Source organism: Thermobia domestica, chromosome 9, assembly GCF_964235325.1.
Source record: "Thermobia domestica chromosome 9, izTheDome1.hap1.1, whole genome shotgun sequence".
NCBI lineage: Eukaryota > Metazoa > Arthropoda > Insecta > Zygentoma > Lepismatidae > Thermobia > Thermobia domestica.
Genome location: NC_137462.1, coordinates 113,997,654 through 114,015,536, shown reverse-complemented (window position 1 = coordinate 114,015,536; position 17,883 = coordinate 113,997,654). Strand labels below are relative to the sequence as shown.

The 17,883-nt window shown below is 36.1% G+C and overlaps 1 protein-coding gene across 3 annotated transcripts in view; it reads left to right on the top strand.

Moving 5' to 3' along the window:
• The window catches only part of LOC145694941 (uncharacterized), a 90,799-nt gene that overhangs the window by 56,351 nt on the left and 16,565 nt on the right, over positions 1 to 17,883 (top strand). For all 3 annotated transcript variants that reach the window (XM_081771725.1, XM_081771726.1, XM_081771724.1), the window contains exons 11-12: positions 4,700 to 4,960; positions 9,612 to 9,654. In XM_081771725.1, coding sequence (XP_081627851.1) covers positions 4,700 to 4,960; positions 9,612 to 9,654 — 304 coding nt within the window. The remainder of the gene's footprint in view (positions 1 to 4,699; positions 4,961 to 9,611; positions 9,655 to 17,883) is intronic.

Here is a 17,883-nt window from a genome sequence, read left to right as displayed (position 1 = left end):
TAATTTCCATGTAATTAATTTACATTCCAAATTCATATTTGCATTGTGTATTAACCGAGAAAATCCTGTGTGGTGTAATTGTTAATAATGTCAGATGTGGAAGACCTGAATTATTTTCCTGGTTAAAAATAACTTAAATTCGTACAAGTTACTGTAATGTTGAATGTGCAGTTTTTGTGCTAGAAAAGAATACTGAATCGCGAACGAACAAAGCTACCAAGGAAAAACTAAAAGCGAGTCAGAAGCCAAACTGTGTAATCATGTGGGTATATAGTGGCTGAGAGGTAGACTCCTCCTCTCTTGTGGTTCGATCCTAACCCAAGTGAGTTCATGATTTGGACATCGTGTCCATGAGTTTTTTCAGGGTTCTCCGGAAATTTCAAAACAAAATTGATCTGATGGACTGCAGAATATTATGAGATATCTTTAAAATTACGTTGCCCGGGACAGTAGTAAAATAAAGCTGTGTATGTAACATCCATTATATTCAAGGTAGATTTGTACAGAGACTTTTAGATGGTAATGTATGTAGGTTAGCATTTTTATTCCAATTCCGGTTATTCATAGCTTAGTAGATTGAAGTTAGCTGTTTCTAAAGTCCCTCAATTATCAACGACGTTGGATCAACACCAAAGAATTTGCTTCCTTTTATCACAACACATTATATAATTAATCATTTGTAAGATGTTTCGTTGACGAATGTCTCGGATGTCCTAAAGCCATTAAAGTTTGTAGTTTGCACATTTTGACATTTTTCACCATTATTAATACAGAAATACTTTGCATAACACGATTAATGGTTCCGCGCTGTGCAAAACAACGTTGTTCGAAGTCTGTTTACAGTGGATTGAAATTGAAAATGAAAAATAAAATTATAAACAATATAAAAATAGTGTTACTTTTAAATTTCAAATTAGCAGTCCTATTGCAATTTGGGGCGCGTTTGAGCAAAACCTGCGTTGTTCAAATACCATGTTAGGTAGTATACTCGTATATTGTATTTCCCAGACTTTCTTCTTTCTTTTTAAAGACACTCATTATTACAGAATACGTGTAAAATTATCACACTATTCAATATATTGCAAAATATTACTACACTTAAACGAATTAAGAGTGCATATTTAACAATGAAATACTAACCTTTAACTCCACTCAAGTACTCGTTTTATTAATTTAATCCTTTACGTTTCGATGGCTCCTAATCATCGTCGATACCGTGATTGCTAAAATTTTTTTACAGTGGTTCGTGGACATAACATAATGGTATATTTTCAGTCCTTATAAAAAACTATTCTACGTCGTTACCAGCAAAAAGCACTACAATTGTGTCTAGTGCTATTGAATTATCACTCCAATAAAATACTTGAGGGGTTGATGAATTTCAGTGTCACACAATGCGTGGGTTTCTGTTTAAGTCTTTGGTAAAACAGTTAATGGTTGGCTAAAACAATTCGATGTTGAAGAACCAACCTCACTTTAGTCCTGTGCCAGCAATCTTAATGCTTTCTGGGCTCGAATTCCGGGAATAACATAATTATGGTGAAGTAGTCCTTGTTTTAATTTCTTCCATCTTCAGTGTCCGTTATTTTATAATATTGCACTTTTCAAACTTTAAATTTTCACAGTCTTCTGCTTCAACACCAACTGTTAAGTCTACACTGTAAGACTACATGCAGTCAGTTTTAAAGTTCATGCTATCAATTTTACATTGGCATAACAGAAAGGAATATGTCAACTAAGGTGAAGGAACATGTAAGAAAATGGAAGGACCTAGCGGTTTTCGCAGTTGTCAAACACTTACAATACTTAAGTCATAGCGTGAAGGAGGTGCAAGTTCTATACAAGAGTTCTTGAATCATCAGGACTCAATTTTCCTACCGTAAATTTAGACAGAGGCAGTATTGCAGATAAGAGCTGGGACGGACTCTCTTTTCCTACCACACCAACAATGGGCTTCATTACGTTATCACGCGTTGTTCTCAAATTAAAAGTATTTATGAAGTTAACTAAATCAACTTACAAAAACGTTTTCTTATGGAAACAAATACGTAACTCAAATTTGGTTGTCTAAATTTGTTTCGGATTTCGTCAGATGTGTATAGAATTACTGGGAAGAATTACTCTGATGCTCCGTTGGTTTAATCTTTTTTGACCCCTGGAAAAAGAAAAAGGAAATGGTCGCAAGGATTGAAGAAACCAGCGTCAAATTCACCAGTCCCTGTCTTTTTTCAACTTATTTTTTACGCAAAAAATAGAGTAATAAAGTGTTTTTATAGTGGAAAATATTTTTGTAATGTAGATTTTACAGTTAGTATCGAAGTTAAGTGAATGCAAACTAAAAGCTTTAAAAAGAAGTGCAATTCTATCAAATGGAGATTAAAGAATTTAAAACAAGGAGAATTTCTTGGTACTTTTTTATGCTAGTAATTCAAGCTCAGGTAAGCATTTAGGTTGTGGACATAGGATTAAAGTAAGTTGGTTTTCTTTATCCACGAATTATTTTACCAAAGACTTAAACAGGTTATGCATTGTGTGATGCTGAATCTCAGCTATCCTTCAAATGGTTTATTGCAATAATAATAATTCACAGTTGTGTTTTTTCCTGTTAACAAAGTCCAGTAGTCTTTTCCTAAGGACTAAAAATGTACCATTTTGTGGGTCCACGAACCAACAAAGATTCCTTAACAGTTACGTACCGATGATGATGATTAAGAGTAATCGAATTGTATACAAATTCAATTTAAATCCACTGTAAATAGACCTCGAACAACGTTGTTTTGCATAGCGCGGAACCAATAAATTGCGTTGTGCAAGGTATTTCTGTATTCATAATGGTGAAAAATGCAAACTAGAAATTTAGTGACTTAAGAACATTCGTAAACAAAACGTCTGTTACAAATGAGTAATTACAGGATGCGTTATGATAAAAGGAGTTTAAAGTAAGTATTTCATTATATCCAAAAATAATTAGTTTTTAAAGATTTTACTTAAAATACCTCAACATAAAAACGTTGATCTCTCTATAGAAGAGAATGATTAATATTAGAAAAGTAACGCATTCTCGTAAGAATAAGGATGTGAATTGTGAAACAAAGAAATTTGTCATTAGATCAGGTTTTAAAAGAAAATATTCCATGAATAAATTTATTAAGTAGTATGCTTCTGTAAATGTTACTTTGCAAAATTTGTTATATTAGACATTTTGTAAAGACTTTGTTGTATCAAAATTTTACCAATTTTCGTCGTGCAAAAGAATTGAATGTCCTCTTCATGGCTAAATGGTTCGATTGCTTCCTTTGTTTGCAAGAGACCGTAGTTTTCTAGTATATTCATGCTTTGGATATCACATTAATTGTAGCTTAACGTTACACATGCGAGGGTAATTCGGATTGAAGTGGCAACATATCTGGGAAATGAAAATGAAACGTGTCCTGTGAACATGGTTACATGTTCCTTAATATTGTCCCCGTCTGCCTGGTGGACACGTTTCCAGGCATCTGGCAGGCGTCGGATATCATTGAGAGCCCCAGTTTGTGAGAGCACAACAAGGCTCGGACAGTGCTGGGTATATCACAGAAACTTGTCCCCGAAGTAATCCTTTCATTTTTCGGAACAAATCAAAATCGTAGGGGCTTATATCTGGGGAATATGACGGGTGCTTCAGTTTCTCCTATACTCATCGTCGTAAGAGAGTCTGTACCGCATGGACAGTATAACATCTGGTGTTGCGGAAACACCTAGCGGCGCTTGATGTGAGAGGATAATGCCTTCGTGGTCATAGAACATTATCATCTTGACCTTAACGTTTGCTGGCTCTAGTTTGACATTTTTCGGTCTTGGGAACACCGGGTGACACCATTCATTAGACTGGCGTTTGAATTCTGGTTCGTGGGATCTCCCTTATGTTTCGTCAATCGCAGTACGGCGCATTAATTAACACCTTCCTAAACGTAACGTTCATTATGTCAGCGTACATATTTCCATCGGTGTCACTTTTGCACCTCCGGCAGGACATCTGGCTGCAATTTTACGCATGCTGAGATCGTGTGTAAGCATGTGGTACACTGACGCAGATGAAATATTAAATTCATTAGTCAGTTCACTGCGTTTCTATCACCGATCTTTGTCTGCTGACTCACACCCTACGTTCCAATGTCGCAACCGTCCAGTAGGGTAGAGCACCTGTCACCACACGTCTCACGTAATTTTTTGTGAATCTGACTTGTATTTCTAGCTCTTTCTACCTGAAACTTGATGAAAACACACTGTTTTGCACGAGTAAACATTGTTTAGGGCGGTATGTCACACGCAGCTCACTTTAACAGCGTCCACTGACCACAGACACCGTAATATGGGAACACGATCGCCCACATTGCCCAGGAACACAGTACGTTCGTCATTTGTCTCCTGGGCAAATGACAATCGAATCACAGCAGTGTCATCGCTTCAGTCTGAATTACTTTTGTATATTCGATCTTGAAAAGGGACGACCTAAGTACATGCACACACAACTAAAACATATGTAGTTTGTAGTAAATACTACAAATACATTTAATATTGAAAGGAATTCATTTGGTTTAAATGTGTTAAAGTAATTATATATATATATATATATATATATATATGTGTGTGTGTGTGTGTGTGTGTGTGTGCCCGCAGCAAATTAAGTTTTAATATTGTTTTCTATTGTCGAATCTAGGTCTTTACGTAAAAGCAGCAGTCGAAGTTGCTCTCCCACCAAGAACCGTGGTAGGTCAAGGTCACCTTCAATGAACAAAAATTCCCAATCATCTGGAGGAACGAGCTCAATGAAAAAAACTCCTTCTCCTCCGAAGAAATTACCTACGCCACCTGTACGAAGATACTACGGCAGAAGAAAAAGTGATCATTCGTCATCGGAAGCAGAAGATTCTGAGGATGAGAAAAAGAAGCCTGAAGACTACAAGCCTCCACCATCCAAGTAAGTTCTGGTAGATCAACAGAATTAAATAGAATTACTTAAACGTGAATTGACAGTAAGTACTTATTTAGAAGTACAGGATGAAACTATTGTTGGACAATATGACTAACGTACATTGGTATTCGAGGATATTGTTTTTCGTAATGTAAAAAGGTTATTCTGTAAGAAGCTGAGGTAATGTTTTTTTTTTTTTTTTTTTTTTTTTTCGGAAGGTAAGTTCGATTCTTGATAGTAGATCCATGTGGTTTGGATTTCACGTCTTTTGATTTGAATGCCTATTAGCATATTTAAATTTAAATTACAATTGATTTTTCCATATCATTGTGTAGCAAAGTGATAATTCCTGGGGACGTATTTCATTTAAAGGTATACGTATTTTTTGAAGTCGATTGTACGGTATGGTTTTATTTGTAGTTACAGTGGAAAGCTATACTTTGAGTAAGAAACGTGATACACTGTGCTTCAGTTTTGTCTTTTTAATTAAGTACTTTCTTGCGCGCTGGCGACATCTTTAGTAACAGTTTCACTTGTTGCATCACCGGATTCTTTTCTTTATAACTATTTCCAATTGTGATTTTAGCTGTCCTATTAAACACAGTTCTACACTGAGTATTCTGTAGTCTTAAATTTCGGCTATTGATTGTCACCTAATGGATGTCACTGTATTTTACCATTCCACTTATGTTTTTTGAAAGCACTAATTATTTGAATTAGCGGTTTATTGTGAAATTCCACGATGTGTGTTAATTTTGATGCTGTTAAAGTAGAAAAGAGAAGAGATTTAGCCAAGAGTAATGATTTTGACTCCACATGCTAGAAAGGAGAAAAAGATCAACATGGGAATATTATATCAGACCAGTCAACAATAGGAAAATCGACAAGAAATGGCTTTTCATACTTCTCTGGCCTGACATTTCAGAAAGGTTAAAGAAAATTGATAGCACTTTGGAATTTATTTCTCTGGTTCTTTATTAACATACAAAAATATTTCAGGAATGAATTAGCTTTTTCAGGGATTTACAATATTTTGTGCGAGTGCAACGAATCTTGTGTAGGTACGACGAAAAGAAGTATTATAATCAGGGTCAAAGAGTATATTAGAGACACCAAATGTAAAGAAACCCCACTTCCGACTTGTTAAATATGTGTAAGTTACAGGACACAACATAGAATGTTCTATTTCCAAGTTCCAAACACACCACAGGAAAATGTTTTTCTGTCGTTTTACATCAGGACCAAAGAACCCGAAGTTAATGAAGAAACAATCTTGATCATAAATAGGATAATTAAACTCACATTGCAAAACAAAACCCAAATAAATATGCAATTATTTATTCATTTTTTTTAGTTACATAAGTTTTTTGTTTACAGAGCTTTCACCATTCATCCTTATTTAAGGAACCAACATAGAATCACAAGAAGTATTTTAATAGATTATTCGTATTACTTTTGGAAAATAAATATCTGACTACATGTCTTCACTTGAAGTTGAATTGTCATAAATTAATTTTAACTCTGCAGCATCATAAATGAAAAAAAAAAGTTTGAATAAAAATGTTTGCGTAGTGTTTACATCCGCTTAGTGGAATATAGTGTTTACAGTAGTATAAAGCGCCGTAATTAAGATATGTGAAATTTCACATAAACCGTTAATTCGGACAACTAGTCCTGTTCAAAAGCAGTGGGTGGACTATTAAAATACAGTGACAAAAGAAGACGAAAACTGAAATTAGGTCTACAGAATACTCTGTGTAAAATTGTATTTAATAGGTTAACTAAACTACAATTGGAGATATGAAGAAAAAGACCCGCTGACGCATTGAATAAAGATGAAGAAAAAGACCCGCTGACGCATTGAATAAAGATGTTTTCAGTGCGGAAGGAAATATGAGTTAAAGAAGAGATTCTAAGATACAAAGTAAGTTACGTTTCTTGTGAATATATGCCCTATAGCTTCAGTTAGTAGATATATTTCGAGTAATTTTATACTTTACAACTGATTCACGTATATATACAGGGGATGGACAAAAATATGGAAACAGCTGAAAAATAGTACATTACCTTTATTATTAGCTAGTAGGACCACCTTCGGCACGCAGAACGGCCTGCAGTCAACGGAAAATAGAGAAATACGGGTCGTGTATGTCAAATGGATGTTGTATCATTCTTCCGCCAAAGCAGTTGCAAGTTGTAGAGACGACGGTGGTGGGTAGCGGGTTTACACCTTGGTCTCCGAAATTGACCACAAGGGCTCAATAATATTGAAGTCTGGCGATTGTGGAGGCCATGATTGTGGAGGACTTCTTCGTGCTCATCAGACCAGTCCTGGACGATGTGAGCTGTATGCACAGGGACTCTGTTATCTTGAAACACGTCATTACCATATGGAGAAACGTTTGCTCCATAGGATGCAGCTGGTGACTCAAAATGGTTACGTAGTCCTTGACAGTGACATGCCCATGCAGGGTGATGGTGGGTCCGGCAGAATACCAGGATATGGCTGCTCAAATCATCACTGAACCACCGCCATACTTCACTCTTGGTAACAGATAGTCTGTATCATATGCTTGTGCTGGCATTCTCCACACGTAAACTCGGCCAACAGGTGGAAACAATGTAAAGGAAGACTCATCCGACCAGAGGACAGTCTTCCACTGCTCCATTGTCCATTTTTTACGAGCTTTGCACCACTGTCTCCGTATAGCAACATGGTTAGCAGTCATGAGTGGTTTGGGAATTGCAAATCTGCCATAAATACCCTGCTTGTGGAGTTCTCTTCCGACTGTTCTTACACCAACAGGGTTTGTAAAGCACTGTATTCAATTGAACTGTGACTTTTGGCGCCGTGGTGATCTGCTTGGTCACAATCCTACCTAATGTGCGTCTGTCTCTGTCACTGGTGCTTCGCTGGTGCGGTTTCTCCGGAACACCCATAGGCAATTATAACCTTCGAGACTGTGCTCTTGATACACCAAACATTTCCGCTATTTTCGCCACGGAAGTTCCCACAATACGCGCACCCACAATTTGTCCTCTTTGAAAATCTGTCAGCTCAAACATGATTCACGATAATGTGCACGGACCGGTCACTAAACTGTAAATGGGCCATCTGTTCAGTTGGCCAGGTTGTATACCACACAGAATGTGTCGGTGACCACAGCGACACCGACCATTCAGACGCAAATCGTGTTTGAAATGGCTACCTCTTTTATACAAGGTGTTTCCATATTTTTATCCGTCCCCTGTATTTATATAAAGGAGAGAGAGAGAGAGAGAGAAAGAAAGAGAGAGTGACCAAATAAAATCCACATTTTAAAGGGCAATAAAGCATAAAGCATTACAGATATAAAGTTGTTCAAAAATATAAAATGGCATTGAAAACAGTTTGTAGTTACTTTGGTTTGAAAATTACGTCTGCTGAATTTTGTCCGTTGTTATCAATACACATCTGAAAACGATTTCTGAAGGTTATCACCACCTGACTATCTTGTCTTATGGAATAACTGTTATGTTCGCTTGAATAACTCTCTTAAGGCTGTCCAGAGTGTGGGGCCAGTGTTTGTAAATTTTATATTTAAGGTAACCCCAAAGACAAAAATGATTTGGGGTAAGGTCTGGTGAACGGAGCGACCAAGCAACATCACCGCGTAACGAGATAAGTTTCCCAAGAAACTGGTCTTTTAGCATTGCCATTGATATCCCAGTAGTGTGAGTTGTAGTGACGTCATGTTGGAACCATACGTCAAGTTCAGTGCTAAGTTATGAAGTTGAATCCTTAAGTTCTCAAGCACGACAGCGTAACGGTGGGGTGTTACCGTAATAGTTTCCCTCTCATATTCAAAAAATAAGAACCAATAATGCCAATTACACACAAAATAGTCACTTTATCAGAATACAAGGGCCTTACGTGCTTATGCAGGGTTCATACTGGTCACGGAAGTCAGGGAAAATTGTATAGGTCATTGAAGTTCAGGGAAAAAGACTGGAAATCAGGGAAATTTTATAAAATATATCTTTTGTAACGTTAATTGTATACCAATTTCATCTTAGACAACCATTGTAAAGAATGTTGTTCAGATTCTTATGGAAGATAAGTGGAATGTACGTATGAGCAATTGATTACTATTTGTCTCTATAGAATAAATTTTTTCATATATAAATATTCACCGTTATTTATTCCTTAATTATATGTCAACGTCATCCGACACCTGTCATGAAAGTCAGGGAATTTCCTGCCAAAGATCAGGGAAAGTCAGGAAAATAGATTTCTCCAGACTAGTAGGAACCCTGTTATGGTTAGACCAATAGCGGAAATTTTGTTTATTATTCAGCACTATTGACAATAATCGTCAATTGTTGTGTCATTTCAACACAACATAATATAGTAGTTACAAACAGTTTGAAAACCATTTTATACTTTTGAATAAATAAGTTTCTGTCCGTAATACATTTTGTTTTATCATCCTTTTAAAATGTGGAAGGTTTTGTTGGTTACCGTGTGTGTGTATATATTTCAATGGCCATGAGCTCTCAAAGTAAGAACAGATTTAGAACATTATGTATATCTGACATTTACTGCAAGTTTAATGTGTGTATTCCTTATTGACGGATATTTTAATGTTTTGACATACATCTTTCTTTCTTTTCGCAGGAGCGTCGGTACAGGGTTGGGTAATTCTGGTGCTGTACCCAAAGTCAGTAAGAATCTCTACTTAATAATGCATTACTTTAGCTTCATAGGCATCTTTTATTATTGTTTTCAGTTATCATTGGATTAAAAAAAAATGAACATGGACCATTTGTGATAGTTAATGTGTAGTTTGGCTTCAGCACAGCACGTATATGGGCTCCAGATTTCATTAGAAAAGAATAAGTACTTGGGTTTGGATTTTAAGATCTATATATACATTTCGAGAAGAACACTCACATTTTTAGCTGATGCTTGAAATTTTAAAAGTTGCACGTAACAGTTTCATTAGCATTTCTACTTAAGTTCAAATTAGTCCTGAAAAAAAAAAAAAAAAAAAAAAAGGAATTATAAACAACGAGAGGGAAGGAGAACTAGTTTTAGTACTTGATGTAATTCGATGAGATTTAACATTATTTTTATAAGTATTTCGTTCATGTAATTGTGTATTTGAAATGTTTTTAATTGGTGTAATAATTAATAAATGTTATAATACCTTGTCCACTCAGAAGATAATTAATACATCAGACTATGCCAACCGCAATATTATGTAGATAATGCACTATTTTAATGCTTCCGTTCCTGTAATTTGAATACTGCGTTAATATTTAAGTGTGGGGAGGTGGGGTGGACAGAACTTCTGCTTTAAAATATTCATTGTTGTATCACAAGATATTTATTTACTGGAACGTAGTTCCTATCTTGCCAGTCCTTTTTAAAATGAAAGTTGTATTTTTCTAAATACAATTCTCGTACCTACAAGAAAAAAAAAAAAAAAAAAAAGCGAGGATCCATACTGTTTGAACATGATTGTGTATATACCTATCATTCAGTGGAGAAAAGTTACACGAGGGCCAGTCAAATAAAAACCTTAAAAATATTTTTAAAAAATATTGAGCGAATTAGAAATATTAATTTTTTATCATAACCCCCTCCCTTCACCTCACGTTCAGTACAAGTTTCCCACCACTTACAAAATGCTTCAGTGCCTCTGAAAATTAAAAAATAAATAAATAAATAAAAACGATTGGCTGTAACCAGCCATGCACCATTCGTTGCATCTTTTCGTTAGAACCTCTTGCCCCGTCTCTCAGCCTAACACAGCACAATTCTTATTCCACCTGGTAGCTTGGAATCAATGAGTGGGAGAGCATTCGTGAGTGTCTGATGAACCCGAGAGGATCAGAACTCAGGTGTGCGCTCGATTTCTTTGATTGATTGATTTTCGTACCTCTTTAAGGAGTCCAGCCATGTGAAAATCACTGGGAGCGAGATGAGGTGAGTAAGGAGGATGTGGTAGATAAATGATCGCAGCTTGTATGGGCAGTGTGAGGCGAGCATTGTCATGTTGCAGGACACCTGTTATCAGTAGTCTGCGTTGCTTGGTTCATATAGCAGGTTTAACATTGTTTTGGGGGAGATTGGAATACAAAGTACTATTAACTGGGCACCCCCTCTGCATGTAGTGCTCCAAGATTATCCCCCTGTTAGTCCTAGAAAAGAGTAATCATTAACTTCTGTGCAGATGGTTGTATTCGAAAATTTTTGGATTTGGGCTATGATGAATTCGCCATTGTGTGCGCAAGTATTTTGTTTCCGGGATGTAATAGTGCGCCCATGTTTTATCACCAGTAATGAGTCTCTTCAGGAAGTCGTTGCCTTCACGTTTGATGCGCCACTGAAGCTTTTCACACACATCAATACATCGCTATTTTAGCTCGTCTGTCACCTGCCGTGGTACCTATCTGGCGAATACTTTCCGAAACGAAGCACATCGTGGATAATGTTATGGGATAAGCCATGACCATGCCAATAAATTTCGCTACATTATCCGGCGTCCCAACTTGATGTGCTTGACTTGGACGAGGAGCGTCTTCAACAGATGTTATACCATGTACTCTTAAATTTGTTGCTATGACAGATATAGGTCACCACACGTTACTTTCATTCTCCGATGACTCTATGGCAGGGCGCAAAATTTCCGGTTGCCAGGTCGCCATTGGCGAGTAGAAATTCAGAGCTGGCGACCAGTGTTCAGTAGGAATTGTTTCTTCCTAGACTCACAAGGCTGTGCAGTTTCTGTTTCGCGAAAATAATTGTCACTGAGTGAGACAAAACACGAAACATTAAGTCTTCACAACGGACATGGAAAGTGAAGTGTTCACAACGTTGTAATTCGCCTGTCCTTTCATTACGAGATTCTCAAATTTGCTTTCCAATTGTCACATTTTGTGCAGTTTTACCTATGAGTACTACTTCATGTGAGAGAGGCGTCAGCAGTCTCAACCGAGTTAAGACTGCCTACAGGAATTCACTGAAGACTGACATACTGGATGATTTGCTGACAAGTTCCATCCGTGGCCTTTAACTTAATTACTTTGATCCGAAAACTGCAATCGATAACTGGTATTTCAGTGCAGAGAGAGAGCGTTACACAAACGTGAAGTCTTAAAGTAAAATATTTTTTAATGTATATGAACTGTCCACTTCAGAATTGATTATCCTGAATCTAATTGTCTGATTTTGAAATTTTATGTCCTGGTGCAATCTCTTTCTTTGTCAAACCAACAGCCTTGGGGGGAAGGAGGGCTCACATACTGGCGACCATCATTTTTGGATTGGCGAGTGTGTCTGACTTGAAATTTTGCGCCCTGCTCTATAGATTTTACATCTTCACTTGTCAAAAATCTTACGACAGAACGCTGTTTACCTTTGTCAAAGAGTATTTTCTTCTGAGTGGACAGCGTATAATTTGTTTTGCATGTGTAGAACTTCTATGTAGTAATAATAGTCTTGGGATTGAAACAAACCGAAACAAGATAGATTCAGTAGTAACTGGTTTGGGTAGTTTCTTGGAAAACATTTTATAAAAAAAAGTAATTAGTAGTACACGTAGCGTACCTCTTAATAGTTTTCTTATTTACGCGTAAATTAAAAGTTCACAATTTTATCCTCTTGGCGAATGGAGACAGTGATCAAAATAAAGTGAATGATTATGAAAGTAATGATTGGTAAAGTGGTAGATTAGAAATACCCGAGAAGACCTGTATCGTGTTGTATCATCTCAGTATATGACCAGCAATCAAACTGTACTCTTCAGAAGTGAAATTTGTAGCACTTAAATCACCAAAGCCACAATGGGGGCTCAGTGGTAGAAAGGTAACCTCTGTTGCTGGGGTCAGTTGTTCGATTCCAGACCAAGTTAGTTTGTGATGAACGTCTATCCATAGGTTTTCTCGGGGCTCTCCGGTTTCGACCCACGTTATTATGCGACCAGTTCTTTCATAATCATTTACTTTCATTAATCATCCTTTAGCCTAAAGAGCATAATCGTTGGACGTGAAGTTAGAAATCCCATTTCTAGTATTTTTATGTATGTAATAATACTCATTGCAAGGTAACGCATTTTATACTTTGCTGTTAACTGATGTTTCATACCTATCATTGAGGAAAGTACATATACAATTCTAGAAAGTAAATTTCCGGTTTTACGTCCCACGGCTGTGCCCTTTGGGCTAAAGCCGGTAATCAGTGAACATGAATGATTATGAATGATGATGTGGGAGGAAACGGAATAGCCTTGAGAAAATCGACTGACAATGTTCATCACAAATTCATAGCATGAGATCGAATCGGACACCCCTTGTACCAGATATGAGTGCTCTTCCATTGAGCTACCGTCCCCCTTTCACTAGTATGTTTTCAGTTTAACGTCGCACGATTATGCATCGAGGCTAAGATATTAATGATAATGAAATGGACGATGATGATGTTTGCCAATCACAAAGCCCAATTGGCGGGAGATGAAGCTAGAAGGTGAAAAAAATTAAGTATACTCTCAATTCAAATTAGGCCAATATGTCCACAGATAGTATGAAAGTAAAGCCCAACACTTCGTGAAAACTGCATAAGCACATACAGTCTTAATGTGGTCAGTAACACACTTTGGCCTCCATTACCTTTGGATTCCTCAAGTACGCATTTGATAGACTTGGTGAACCCCTAATCCACGTTTGGTGGAGGGAAGAACGAATAAATGCCACCCCAATCGGAAATCGAACCCGGCGTCTAATTGTAAATAAATGCTTTACTGAATATGCCATTCCGGATTAGGTAATAAAACTGTTTAATAGCATACTTAGACAAGCTACTTCAAGAACGGAAATTGTGCCCATAAGTCCGTTTTTAACATTTTGTACAGAAATCCAGTATCTGTAGTGAAAATTTAGTACTATTATTCTTTCTTATATTTTAGTTAATTTATTTAAGACTATAAGTTTTTATTTTATTTATATTGTTACATATTTTTAAGTGTAATACGTTTTTTAGGATGGTTTCACCATTTTGAGGTATATTGTCAATAATCAAATTGAATTAACTTATGCTTCAGGGTTGAAAGCCAGAGATGAAATGGTATTTTTTTTTTTTTTTTTTCATCATTCATAAGGTAACATTCCTCAAGAAAAATATTTTTCTTATGTACAAAGACATTCAAATCTAAACGAAATCGTATAAATCTTACAACTGTATAAAATCACACTGTTTGATTGTTCTGTCTTAGTGGCTTCCGGTCTTGGGTCTGTGCAAAATTAGCAAGGGGGACTCAGGCTACTGAAGTACTGTACTGCAGAGACTAAAGATGATGATAGTAAATATTTATTTTAAAACGAACCCGGAACCTAAGGCACCGGAGCATGTATGATACTAGAGAAAGAATTGATATCTCAAAAATAAGCGTACCATTAGGGTAAATAGATACTAAGTGTCACGCGAAGTTTCTACCATTGTTTTATTTTGAAGAATAGGCAATTTACTTGGCATGAAAGCAAAGTTTGTACTAGGATAAGTTTGGTCTCAATTTCCGTTTCCCTTGCACGGCTATATACAGTTGCTGACACTTTTGCCACTTTGGAAAACTCCGTAGAAGTTGTTTTCTTTAACCAGTTAAGCACCGTCTACAATTCGCAGTGGATTCCTCCACATTTTCAAAACTACTATCCTTCAACGTGAGCTTCATCTTCAGGAGGAAAGTAAGCTCTCTTGAGGCCAACTCTAGTGAGTAGGACGGGTGAAGAAGGGTGATTGTGATGTTGCGGCCCAAAAATCTGTCTCTTTGAAGAAAGTATCCAGTTGTTCTCTCGACGATTCTCGCGATGAAGCATCCACTTATTTTTGTCCCACAATTCAGTTGATGTCTTTCAGTTGAATATCTTTCCTCAGACGCTTCAGAGCAGTAAAACTGGATGTTGATGATCTGGCTCATCGCAAAGAATTCGTGGCGGGCAGACCTCCGGACATTTAAAAAAAAAAAAAAAAAAAAAATACTGTTGGTCGTTCTCATCACGTGGCTCTCTTCCTGTGATTTAGAAATAAACTGGGCTCGCCAATTCCGAAGATTATTTTGTGGTCGTCGGTTCGTAGTTGTAGAACCAACTCTCCTAGTCGCCTTTTTCCTCTTTGTTGTCTAACTTAAACCTGTTGTTCCCATTAGGGGGAGGATGAATTGTAGGAACCACACAAACAAGTAGAATATGGTGTACCATGTGGGTTGGCTATCCTTATACTAGATCAGCAAGGGGTTCCCCAATCTTGCACATATAAGATTTACAGTATGTTACTTTACAAAATATAGCTGAGCTAGGGACAGCTAGCGAAGGAAGTTAGAAGCCCCCAGGGCCCTTGTACTTCTACCTTTATCACAATTTAGACAAAAACAAGGTACTCGGTTCTGGAACCATGAAACGAGTTGGGGGAGATACTAAATGCTATCCTAAATCTTGAACGGAAACGAATTTTTGAGTTCTTTTTTCGCAATAGGTAGCTAGAACGATTACCTCGGCCGAGTTCATTAACAGTTAATCCGTTAACATTAACGAATAACGGAGACCTACGTCCGTTCGTTAGTCCACACGATAACTCTTAAACTAAAGCAAATTTTTGAATTCGCTTGTTTACAATAGATAGACCGATTATCTTAGATGAGTTCGTTAATGAAATTTAATACGTTAAGGTAGTCGTGGGTAACGATGACTTTAACAGTAGCTATCCATACTATATATCCGTACTTAGTACGTGATCCTATGTACTGTCTATCAAAGTATTATTATTATTATTATTATTATTATTATTATTATTATTATTATTATTATTATTATTATTATTATTATTATTCGAATTCATACAATTCCTCCTGTTTCCGTTCCTAAAATTCAATATGTAGCTTTGAATTACCTGGTTCATCGCAACGTAATAATGATGTCAAAAAATGAATTGTTTGGTTCTGATGCATTTGGTGGAAGAAAGTCTTCAGTACTATTTCCTCTAACATCTTTAGTGTTTACAAAAGCATTCATCATTTATTACCATTATCTGTCAATTACATGAGTCCATTCCATACGCATCATGTATCGCGTTGCGGTAACTGTAAGATTGTTATATGCTGTGTTTTAAAATTGTAAGACGGATAAATAGGCGTATCTCTTTGTATACTCCATTTCATCCCTGGTTATAAATGTAATGAGTAAGAAGTTGAATTTACAGATAAACCCAAACAAATTTGATATCAAATTACAGAAACTGATTTATATTTTTCTCAAGAAATCGTCCTACTTCAGTGGAATTCTATATTGAATGATTTACAGAATAAAGCTCGATTTATGTTCTTATACGTAGTACAAAACCGTTTTTTATTATATTAAAGTAAATAGGAGATGTGATATACGAGATTTATGTGAATGTTTATCGCTCTGATGGCGTACAAAAGTTCACATTTTGTCCCATAATTTTCAGGCTGAAAGAAGGAACGTATCAGCAAATAATAAAAAGTGGTTGTATCAAATTTATTCAAAATACGTCATTGATATCAATACATCTATAACAGAGGAGATCAATGTTTCAAAAATACTTGTGGTAGCTTTTCCTCGAAACAGCATTGAGAGACTTGTACGAGACTTAAAATTTAATTTTATGCTAATTAGAACAGATCTTCTTAGTTCTAACTGCAGTATACGGAATATAAGATTGAAAATATAAAGCACTCTGACTCGCACTTTCGTCTGTTTGCTCATCAGTGACCAAATACAGAACGAATAGAGGATCTATCAGTTTTTCGTTCCTTCATGATCTTTTGATGATAAATTGAAGTAGATGAGTTTATTGCAAGGTCCTTACTAATTGTATTAACACTTGTTGATCTGATAGAAAAAATGGATAAGACATTTTTAACTCAAGATGCAAGTCAAGGGTAGAGACCTAATTATTGGTCATCGTAATTTTTCCGGTAATTTTGAAATAGTTAGAATCATTGAAAACGTTTAAACCAGAAAATTTATGTAAACTTGCTTTCAGCATGTCGTAACTTCTTTTCTCATTAGGGATAGTTTTCTCTAATTTTAATTCGTTAACAAACACATTTTATCACTTCGGAATTCATATGTATGTTATGTGACATTGTTAGTGTATTTAGAAAGTATTAAATTTGGTTATAAATTACCATATCAGGCCTGAAGATTATAGGACAGACTATGTATTACCATTAATGTGTTTATCATAATGGTTTCTAAAAATATGTAAATATGCAACAGTTTGCTCGTTGTAGTAGCTGTTACAAAATCAGTTCGAAACAATAGTTCCATATATTCAATATTTAAAGTTGTGTTTGGGTAATATTAAAAGACTGTTATGTTATTACATATCTAATGGTATTATATCAGGAATTTTGGAACTTTACTAATTTTTGTTTTCTCTGAGGAAGGGTATGTACCCCAGAATTCGGGGTATGGAGGGCATATTTTTAGAAAGTAGAAATAGTTCACTAAATTGTCGATAGCATTATAAATGGTCGTATACTTAACCGTAAAACAAAAATTCTAAGCTATGATTATACTTCGAATCGAACTAGCGGGTTTCAGTATCATCAAACTGATTCGATTTTCTCATATTATGGCGAGTTTCAATCTAACGACGGCCTTCGTGTCCGTGGGTTTTCTCGAAGTTCTTCCATCTCCTCTCACCTTTTCATTCCACCAGTTCTTAAATAATCAGTAATTATCTGTGTGCTTTAGCCTAAAGGTCATAACCGTGGGACGTTAAATTAAATCTTTAATTTCACTTTTAACGAAGGATTATAAAATTGAGTTTTGTGCTAAACAATGAAAGTTTTAAATTCGCTGAAATTAATTCCTAGAATGCTGAAGAATGATTGATTCTATAATTTGATATGTCGATACTACCATTA